General features: G+C 47.9%; 2 protein-coding genes across 3 annotated transcripts in view; both read left to right on the forward strand.

The window, feature by feature from the left end:
- The window catches only part of LOC105981031 (collagen alpha-2(VIII) chain-like), a 2,443-nt gene extending 1,240 nt beyond the window's left edge, over positions 1-1,203 (forward strand). The window contains exon 3 of the mRNA XM_013010016.1: positions 148-1,203. Within this exon, the coding sequence (XP_012865470.1) occupies positions 148-1,203 (1,056 nt within the window). The remainder of the gene's footprint in view (positions 1-147) is intronic.
- A 493-nt stretch (positions 1,204-1,696) lies between these two features.
- Znf770 (zinc finger protein 770) lies at positions 1,697-10,481 on the forward strand. Of its 2 annotated transcripts, none has more exons than XM_013010277.1 (2): positions 1,697-1,765; positions 6,330-10,481. In XM_013010277.1, exon 2 carries the CDS (start codon positions 6,385-6,387, stop codon positions 8,488-8,490), a length of 2,106 nt encoding a protein of 701 aa, XP_012865731.1. In that variant the 5' UTR covers positions 1,697-1,765; positions 6,330-6,384; the 3' UTR covers positions 8,491-10,481. The 2 variants fall into 2 exon arrangements, with proteins under 2 accessions (XP_012865731.1, XP_012865732.1); XM_013010278.1 differs by lacking the exon at positions 1,697-1,765 and having other exon boundaries at positions 6,441-6,511; positions 6,636-10,481.
- Positions 10,482-10,691: the final 210 nt, after the last annotated feature.

A 10,691-nucleotide genomic window follows, 5' to 3' on the forward strand; every position in this document is an offset into this window, starting at 1 on the left:
GGGGCCCCTCGGAACCGGGGTCCCCTCGGAACCGGGGTCCCCTCGGAACTGGGGACCCTCGGAACCGGGGTCACCTCAGAACCGGGGTCCCCTCGGAATCGGGGTCACCTCGGAACCGGGGTCCCCTCGGAACCGGGGTCACCTCAGAATCGGGGGCCCCCGGAATCGGGGTCCCCTCGGAACCGGGGTCCCCTCGGAACCGGGGTCCCCTCGGAACCGGGGTCACCTCAGAATCGGGGGCCCCTCGGAACCGGGGTCCCCTCGGAATCGGGGTCACCTCAGAACCGGGGTCACCTCAGAACCGGGGTCCCCTCAGAACCGGGGTCCCCTCGGAATCGGGGTCACCTCAGAATCGGGGCCCCTCAGAACCGGGGTCCCTCGGAACCGGGGTCCCCCGGAACCCGGGTCCCCTCGGAACCGGGGTCCCCTCGGAACCGGGGTCCCTCGGAACCGGGGTCCCCTCGGAACCGGGGTCCCCTCGGAACTGGGGACCCTCGGAACCGGGGTCCCTCAGAACCGGGGTCCCCTCGGAACCGGGGCCCCTCGGAACTAGGGACCCTCGGAACCGGGGTCACCTCAGAATCGGGGGCCCCTCGGAACCGGGGTCCCCTCAGAACCGGGGTCCCTCGGAACCGGGGTCCCCTCGGAACTGGGGTCCCCTCAGAATCGGGGTCACCTCAGAATCGGGGCCCCTCAGAACCGGGGTCCCCTCAGAATCGGGGCCCCTCAGAACCGGGGTCCCCTCAGAACCGGGGTCCCCTCGGAACCGGGGTCCCTCAGAACCGGGGTCCCCCGGAATCGGGGTCACCTCAGAACCGGGCCCCTCAGAACCGGGGTCCTCTCGGAACCGGCGCCCCTCGGAACCGGGGTCCCTCAGAACCGGGGTCCCTCGGAACCGGGGTCCCCTCGGAACCGGTGTCCCCGCAGAACCAGGGCCCCTCGGAACCGGCGCTCCTCGGAACCGGGGTCCCCTCGGAACCGGGGTCCCCGCAGAACCAGGGCCCCTCGGAACCGGGGTCCCTCGGAATCAGGGCCCCCTCAGAATTGGGGTCCTCTCAGAACCGGGGTCTGGGGCCTCTTGGAATCGGGGTTCCCGGTCCTCCCTGTCTCCTCCCTGGCCGGGCCTCCCTGCGACCCAAGCTCGTGGTGCCTTCGGCCGGCCCGTGGCGCTGGTTTGGTGAGGTCACGCCCGGAGGGAGATAGGGGTCAAAGGCCAGAACGGGGGCGGGGGAGGGGGCAAAGGCCACCCTGGATGATTTACCTGCTCCCCAGCTTTCCATGCGCACGCACCTGGCTGTGTGGCAGGTTCTCTGCAGCTCCTGTGCTTGAACCCAGGGCCTGGTTGCTGGCCCTGAGATTTTTCAGTAAAGGCTGGCGCTCTGTCACTCGGGCCCCAGCTCCATTCCAGTTAACTAGAGATAAGAGTCGAGGCCTTTCCCGCCTGGGGCTGGCTTTGAACTGCTGCAATCCTCAAATCTCAGTCTCCCGAGTAGGAGGATTACAGGCCTGAGCCTTGGGCCTTCTTAAGGGTATTAAGATCTGAAGCCAGTGTCCTTATTGAGGCCAGCTCAAAGGTCTTCTCAATTTATCTTGTCAACATAAATTCAGAGGTGAACCATTGAGCACACTTATTTTTATTTCAACTTCATGTAACAATTGCAGTCTTAGCTTTTTGTTGTTGTTGTTTTTGCTGTTACAGACCAAAAAACAAAAACCAGTGGGAGAACACAAAATCTGTAAGAGAGAGCTGTGCGTGCCGCCATGTGTAAGTCCAGGGATGGGTGTGCCCTTGGCCTGTGGGAATCCCTGACCTCTTAATTATAAATAGGAGCTGAGATCACTGCGTGCCACCCCTGGTCCCAACAGTGCGGGATTCTTGGTAAATGCTCTAGCACATGATGCAAAGGCAGGTGACACAAAATAAGTGTTGGGGATAGTAGTAATCAACTGTAGACCTTTTGTCCAGGAGTATACATGGTAGCCAATCCCTGTTACCGTGGAGATCATTGCCCTGTGTGAGTGTAGTGGAACCCCCCCCCCCATTCCACAGAAATGGTTATTAAATGGAAGAAGTATGCAAATAAGAAAGTAGAAGTTCCAATCTGCATCCTGTGTTCAGACCTTCGGCAGTTGGTAGGCTTTGCCTGCCCAGCCTGGGGGAAGGGCAGAGCTGCCCTCCCTAGAGACCGGATGCATGGCCAGGGCATCGTCGCACTTGGAGAGAGGTGGAGTAGGGCTGCCCTCATTTTGCCAGGCCTGCTGGCCTAGGTGCCTCTGGATACTCCGCTGTCGGGGACTCTGCCTGAGGCCTTCCCAGCAGCCTCACTGCTCAGCTCTCCATCTTGGCCTCAGCTCCTTTCTTTTACTCCTGGCCCACAGTCCTGCGGGAAGCAAGGGCCTGGTATTAAGATTCTCTGCACAAGGCTTCCTCTGGTGCACTGTGTCCACTTGGCCCTCCCCTGGAATCCTGCTTAGTAGGCCACAGCGAACCAAAGCTTCTCTTTGCCCCTTGTAGACCCTGTCGTAGTAAAGGCTTGATGATTGCTTTGAGTTTGTTTGGCTGGTTTTCCTGATTGCCCACCTGGACACCTGATTGCTCAACAGGAATTAAATGAGTTGCCCAATAGGAATTAAATAAATTACTGGGTTCTTGGCAGTTCACTGGATTTACGACTTAATTTAAATCCTCCGACTCTTGCTCTGTGTCAGCATGTTTGGGATTTTGGACGTGCACCATGACTTCTCTAGCTCAGGGTAGTAAACATGGCAGATTCATCGCAGCAGCGACTGAGTTTTGCTGAGGTCGCTGGTGTCTGCTGTTACACGATGCGTTCTTACATTTGTATAATTGGTTTTTCCCCCCCATTTGGCTCTAGTTAGACGGTTATTTAAATATTTTAAAATAAAATGACCAAGGAAAGAAAAGCAGGCATTGCCTTGCTTGATACTCGTCTCCTTCTGTGAGTGCACTCTTGTCACCCAGGCCGATTCCGTGGCCATGCTGAGTAGTCACTGAGGCCCCACAGGATGTGATGCATGGAAAGCTGTCAGGAACCTTAACCTTCCTACAGAAGCAGCATCTACCCTTGCTGTGTGCTGTGTGTGCTGGTACTCTGCGCTCAGTTTTATTAAACAGAACTACTGAGTTGGCCTCCCAGTGTGAACAATGAGTAGTGACCCACAGTGTGACAAACACTTTTCCAGCTCCAGTTGCTGAAAATGGGAACAGTGCCTGGGCTCCAGTCTGTGTTTACTCTGTCCTCTAGTAGAAGATGATAACCAGCACATACATGGCTTGTTTGCCAGATCTGCTGACCAAGGCACTCTTGGGTTTCAGGTAGTTTTTGCTCTCATATAGAAGGTACAAGTATTAGGCTGAGAGAGTGTAGCATTATATATACTTTTAATCTCTGACTCCTTAAAATAATACAGTAAGAGAAGAAAATTAGATTCTTTGATAAAACAGAAGGTAGTGCCATGCACTGCTGGCTCATCCCTGTAATCCTAGCTACTCAGGAGGCTGAGATCCGAGGATCATGGTTCAAAACCAGCCTGTGCAGGAACATCTATGAGACTCTTTATCTCCAGTTAGCCACCAGGAAACCGGAAGTGGCGCTGTGGCTCCAGTGATAGAGCACTAGCCTTAAGCTGAAGAGCTGAGCGACAGAGCCTAGGCCCAGAGTTCAAGCCCCGTGACCAACAAAAAAGAGAGAGAGAGAGAGAGAAGGTAGTTGTGAAACTCTGTTGAACTTTCGCATGTGCTATGGATGACGTGTCTGTCTTCATGTTCAAGTCCGTCCGTCTGTCCGTCTGTCCATCCGTCCCAGTCCCCTCCCTCCCATGTCATCCTCTCCCCCTGCACCCAGCTCCCTGGATCTTGACCTCAGGGCCTGTTCTTGAACTCAGGGCCTATTCATTGTCTCTGATATTTTTGCTCAAAGTTAGTGCCCTACCAATTGAGCCACAGTTCCACTTCTGGCTTTCTGGTGGTTAATAAGTTTCATGGAGTGGCTGGGAATATGGCCTAGTGGTAGAGTGCTTTCCTAGCACGCATGAAGACTTGGGTTTCAGTCCTCAGTACCATATAAATGGAAAAGGCTGGGAGTGGTGCAGTAGCTCAAGTGGTAGAGTGCTAGCCTTGAGCAAAAGAAACTCAGGGACAGTGTCCAGGCCCTGAGTTCAAGCCCCAAGGCTGGCAAAAAAAAAAAAAGTTTAGTGGCAATGAGTTTCCTTCCTAGGCTGGCTTCCAATTATGGTCCTCAGATCTCAGCCTCTTGAGTAGCAAGGATTATAGGTATGAGCTATGGTACCTGGTCTCATGTTAACTAAGACCAAAATGATTAATTTAGTGATGTTTGAATAGTGGACTCAACATTATTTATAATAAGTTATTCATAAGTCAGTATATAACAATACAATTTGTCAGCTTCATCTTTCTGTACTATTGGAATGTACAACACAGTAAAACGAAATAAAACTATAAACAAATAGGTTTATATCAGTTAGAAAGCCAAAAAATGTAATCAAGGAGATAGAAATTTTATTTTATTGCCAGTCCTGGTGCTTGAACTCAGGGCCTGGGTGCTATCTCTGAAGGTAACCCTTTACCACTTGAGCCACAGCTCACTTCCAGCTTTTTTTGGTAGTTTATTGGAAGTAAGAGTCTCACAGCTTTCCTGCCTAGATTGGCTTTGAACCATGACCCTCAGTATCAGCCTCCTGAGTAGCTTGGATTACAGGTGTGAGCCCCAGTGTCCAGCTAGAAATAAAAAAAATTTAAGTTTGATCAATATTGAGCTAAGTAATACTTGGCTCGTAATTCTTCACGATTTTTCTGCCCTGATTTGCACAGCAGTTTGCCATGGAGACAGTTTAGGAGATAGCTCCGCTGTTAAAAGAATCTCATTTCCTTCATATTGTCACCAAGAACAGAGTAACAAGTCCAGGACTAACACCATGCCTTGGAATCTTTTTCCCAGTCATCCTTGCTGATCTAAAATAATTGAAGGGGCTGGGAAGGTAGCTCAGTGGTAGAGTGCTTGCCTTGCATGCATAAGGCCCTGGGTTCGATTCCTCAGCACCACATAAGCAGAAAAAAAAAAGGCTGGAAGTGGCATTGTGGCTCAAGTGGTAGAGCACTAGCCTTGAGCTGAAGAGCTGAGGGACAGCGCCCAGGCCCAGAGTTCAGGCCCCCCTGCCGGCCCCCCCCCCCCCCGCACTCCCCGCCAAAAAAGAAAGTAATTGAAAGCAATTATTTATTTTGCTTAAAAAAAAAACTTAAGGAAATGGAAACATTATGATGAAGAGTATATGAGTATATGTACAGTATGTGCTGTAACTAAGGGCAGACACATGTTTTAACTCATGTGTCTTTTTTTTTTTTTTTTTTGGTCGGTTGTGGAGCCTGAACTCTGGGCCTGGGCGCTGTCCCTCAGCTCTTCAGCTCAGCTAGCACTCTATCACTTGAGCCACAGTGCCACCTCCGGCTTTTTCTGCTTATGTGGTGCTGAGAAATAGAACCTAGGACCTCACGCATGCAAGGCAAGCACTCTACCACGGAGCCACCTTCTCAGCCCTAAACGTTTATAATGACAAAACCATTGACAAATTTAGTAATGAAATAGGAAAGATGTATTTAATATTAGGGAATTCCTAGTGTGATTTTAATGTAGCTTCTTAAGTAGAAAAGAGCTTAAAGCTATACAGCTTTAGATATTTCTTCTAGAGAATCCTATTTCTGTGTGAAATTAGTTTTATGATTCTAAAGAGTTCATCTAAAGTGATTATTAGTTTACTTGTAAGCAAAATTGCCCAAATTTTATTGTCCTTAGTGTCTTCAGCTAAAGAACAAATTAAATTATTTCCATATGAAGAAATAATTTTTACATTAAATGAAAAGCAGGAAGGCTTTGAAGTGGTGGTGTGGGTGAATCTGAGGCGAATAACTCACCTGACGTTGACTCTATTGATACCATCCCTTCTCAGTGTTCCGAGTGTGAAGAATGCTTTGAATCAGAGCAGATTCTCAAAGGACACAGTGGTGCTTTGTCTTTCTTTTTTCTTTTCTTTTTTTTTTTTTTTTTTTGCCAGATGCCAGTGGCTCATGTTTGTAATTCTAGCTACTCAGGAGGCTGAGGATCAGAGTTTGAAGCCAGCCAGGGCAGGAAAGTCTGTGAGACTCTTTATTTCCAATTAACCACCAGAAAAGCCAGAAGTAGAGCTGTGGCTCAAGTGGTAGAGTGCCAGCCTTGAGCAGAAAAGCTGAGGGACAGCGTTCAAGCCCCAGGACCAGACCCCCCAAAAGTAACCATTTTTTGTTTACCTTTTAGACCTGCACGGCATTGAGAACACCATGAAGCTCGTGCAAGTGTGTTCCTGAAGAGTATGATGGCCGACAACAGCCTAAAAGTGCTAAAGGTTCAGCAGTGTGTAGCAGCCAGCAAACTCCCTAGAAGCAAGCCATACATTTGCAATATTTGCTTCAAGCACTTTGAAACACCATCGAAATTAGGTAGGCATTATCTCATTCATACTGGTCAAAAGCCATTTGAATGTGATGTGTGTCATAAGACCTTCAGGCAACTAGTTCACCTGGAGCGGCATCAGTTAACTCACAATATGCCTTTTAAATGTAGCATTTGTCAGCGCCACTTTAAACATCTGAAGACATTTATGAAGCACCAACAGCGTCACAGTGAGACCTATCAGAATGATGTCAAGCAGGCCCGAAGATTGATGGAGGCCAAACAGGAAAAGCCAGCGAGTGGTGTGTTTGGGACTTTACCCCCAGAGGACAGATGGGCCTTAACACCATGCGCCAAATCTGATCCCGCATACAGCACTGGGAAAAGAAGGAAGAATGTTCATGCGTGCGCCATCTGTGGCAAGATATTTCCGTCACAGTCAAAACTTGATAGGCATTCACTTATTCATACTGGGCAGAAGCCTTTTAAATGCCTCCTGTGCAGTAAGTCTTTCCGGCAGTCAGGTCATTTAAAAATCCACCAGCTCACCCATTCAGAAGAAAGACCTTTTCAGTGTTGTTTCTGTCAAAAAGGATTTAAGGTTCAAAGCAAACTTCTGAAGCATAAACAAATCCATACTAAGAGCAAGACTTTTCAGGCACTTGCATCAAAGTTGAGGAGCTCAGAGTCATACTTCCTGCCCCACATGTTAAATATAAATCAGGAAAGCTTTGAAAATGGTGGTGTGGGCGAATCTGAGGTGAATAACCCACCTGATGTCCACTCTATTTATATCGTCCCTTTCCAGTGTTCCGAGTGTGAAGAATGCTTTGAATCCGAGCAGATTCTCAAAGGACACAAGTGTTTTCCTGCCAGAGGTGGCAGCAAAACCCCGAGCAGGCTCAAAAAACCTTACAACTATAAAATCATTGTAAAAAAAATCTTGGCTAAGCTTAAACGTGCGGGGGGTAAAAAAATAGGTAACTGTCGGTCAGAGAGAAAAGCATTTAAAAGTAGTTTGTTGAAAAATTGTCGCCAGTCTAGTCAGCAGAATTCTGAACAAACTAAGAGAAGAACTCTGGGTTCTGGAAAGCAGGGATCGTATAAGCGAATTGGCAGTAAGAAGAAGAAAACACCGACGTTGCCATTTTCTTGGCAAAAGCAGTTCCAGAGTCAGAATAGGGGGAAAAGTTTGAAAGATATCCTTACATCCTCAGAGAGCCGGTTAGCTGTGGACAGCACTGCGACTAACAGAGACCTGCCAACCTATGGTTCATCAGGTGAGGGGTTCTTCAATAACTGTCAAGTGTTCCAGCATTGTGGTTTCCCAGTTCCAAGTGAGAACATACTGACTGGACATAAGATCTACCCCTGTGATAAATGTGAGAAAGCCTTTCCTTCTCTCTCTAAGCTACAGAGACACTACTTAATCCATACCGGACAGAGGCCTTTTGGCTGTAATGTTTGTGGGAAATCTTTCAGACAGTCTGCTCACTTAAAAAGACATCAAGAAACTCATATTGAAAAGAATCTCTATAGAAGATCATTTTACCAGCTAGACTTTGAAAATGTGAACAGTTTTATCCCGCCAAGTGGTGACAGCTATAATGCTTCTCAACATCAGGCTTTTGGTTTTCAGAAATACGAGGTTTCGCAGTCGAATCAGTTATCAGAGATGGGAGTGAAGCCAGAAACGGAGGATTTCATGTTGGGTGCGTATGGTGGGGGTGAGCGGCCTTTCCTCCCCAGTGCGCTGCTGGGAGCCGAGCAGGGTCACTTCAGTGGCTACCCAGGCTACCCTGAGAAAAACGATGGTCTCCTGTACCCGTGCAGTGTGTGCTGCAAGAGCTTCCGCTCTCCATCCAAACTCGAGAGACACTATCTCATCCACGCGGGGGAGAAGCCATTTGAATGCTCAGTTTGTGGCAAAAGGTTCAGACAAGCTCCACACTGGAAGAGACACCAGCTCACACACTTTAAAGAACGCTCACAGGAGAAGGTAGCTGCCGGAGATCCAGTTGTGTAACTGGAGACTCCTGCCCAGCGTGCACACTCGCGCTGGCCTCTCAGAAGGCCGGCATTAGATTGATTTCACAGGCAGTCATCTGCCCTGCGTAGTAAGAGTAAGGTAGCTAGAGAAAATAGTGTTTTAGGAATCACAGTTGAAATCGTAGAGGGAAGGGTATGGTTTGGTGTCATTAAGCATTTGTTTTCATACTATAAGCATACTTTGGCTCTGTTGGAAGCCCGTGGTGTTGGAGCCGCTCAGCCTTGTCTGACTCCTCGAGCCACCCGCCTCCCTGCGGATGTGCGTGCTGCAGATGAGCTGCGCCAGGCCACTGCGCTTTCTCTTACACGGGAGCCTAACTTTCATCTGTGGCTCAAGTTTTATCGCCAGACTTCTTTTTTCTCCGTAAGTTTAAAAGTCATAGCGATACATATGAAGAGTAGAACTATTTGCACTGGTCTTTTCAAAGCTGGGCTTGGGACTGGCTGTGTTACCAGTGATCTACCAGGTGATTTTTTGTTTTTCTTCTTTCTTTTTTGTCAGGGTTGCTGTTGCCTTCCCAAAAGAATGTAAAAGTAGGAGAGAGGCTAATTTGCGCTCACACCCATTTCCCATAGTTCTTACCAGGAGTGTTTTCTAAGTGTCATAATTGTCTTGAAAATGTGTTTGCAGTTCTACTTTTTGGAGGAAAACTTTGCAGTTCATCTGTTTGCTTACTGGTTGGGAGCCAAGGCATAGACAAGCCTGCCTAGAAAATGGCGTTTCTGTAAGCCTTTGCTTTCCTTGGGAGCATTTTGACTTACCTAAGCCTATCCTACAGAGAAGGGCATGAATTATCTAGTTTTAGGTTTCATTCCTCGTGTTATCGCAAGATGCTAAAGAGTTTATTTGATCCATACAGCATTTTTATTTTCATTAATAAGGTAATCATCCCAGTGTAGGAATTAGATGCTTATAGAGTCCAAGGTATCATTTTTCTTAATAGAATGGTCATGATCTGGAAAACGTTTAATCCTAAGAGACTTTTTTCATAATCACACAATCGAACTTCCTGTTTGCCATACTTTAAGAAATCTTCAAGAATGACTTCTTAGCAATAAAAAAGTTTACCATTGTGTTTGTAACGTGAAGAGAACAGCATACTTCAGTCTGGGGGGGAAACCCTCCATTGAGATTTGAGTAAGTGGATGATTGTACGTTTGCATCATGTTCTGAGAACTGTCTTGTGAAGGGGGCGGGGGGGAGGGAAGAGGAAGGGTTTGGTCTGCTTGCTTTATTACAAGTGGTTTTTTAAGTAAGTTGGGTTTCATTTATAGAGTAGAAATATGACAGTATGACTAAATTGCCCAAATGATGTACAAATACCTGGGTTTTTGTTTTGTTTTTTTAGGAGAGGCATTTAGTTAAGACAGGAAAATCACATGTTTTAATTTCCCTGTTTCTTTGAGATGTTTCTCCAGTATGAGCAAGACATGGTTAACAGTGTTTGCTTTGCACAAAATTCTCCAAGAATACATCTGTTACATAAGGGCAAAGAATCACTAGTTCATATTTTTCCGAGAATAAAAGCTGAAGAATTATTTGCTTCGTGTATCAGAAGTTACAGATTTTGGCATTTTCCTAAGCTATTTATATAATTTTATTCCAAGAACCTGTCTTACTCCCGTCCTGGCCTGGACAGGGGCAGCCGAGTGTTATGTTTGTGTGACTATGGGACTTTGTTTGCCTAAGTGATACGCTTTTCTTTGGCCCGTGCCTATTTAAGCTGTTTCATATTGAAAGTTGGAATATTGTAAAAATTTTGTCAGAGATGTACTGTAGTGCTATTTGAAGTACCTGTAACAAAATGCTTATTTTCCTTTATTATCATTGCAAGCTTCGTATGGAGATTTTATAGGGTTGAACAGAAAGCAGGTGTTAAGTGACGGTCCGCTGTGTGCTGGAGCTGTGGGTGCTGTGGGTCAACTCCTTTGGTTTTCTGGAAGAAAATAAAATAAAGATAACTTGGACGTCTTGTTTGGATGACCCCGGGCTGGCGCTCGGCCGGGTGACTGTTTTGTCTGCGGTAAGGTGTGTGCGTGCATGTGTGTGTGTGTGTGCGCGTGCGTGTGCGTGCAGGCGCGTGCCCAGGCGTGTATGCGTGCGTGTGCGCGCAGGCGCGTGCCCAGGCGTGTATGCGTGCGTGTGCGCGCAGGCGCGTGCCCAGGCGTGTATGCGTG

The sequence above is a fragment of the Dipodomys ordii genome, unplaced genomic scaffold (assembly GCF_000151885.1).
Source record: "Dipodomys ordii isolate 6190 unplaced genomic scaffold, Dord_2.0 Scaffold11, whole genome shotgun sequence".
Lineage (NCBI taxonomy): Eukaryota > Metazoa > Chordata > Mammalia > Rodentia > Heteromyidae > Dipodomys > Dipodomys ordii.

Coding starts and splice junctions, on each gene's coding strand:
- Znf770 (XM_013010277.1), top strand. CDS start 6,385: ATGATGGCCGACAACAGCCTAAAAGTGCTAAAGGTTCAGCAGTGTGTA.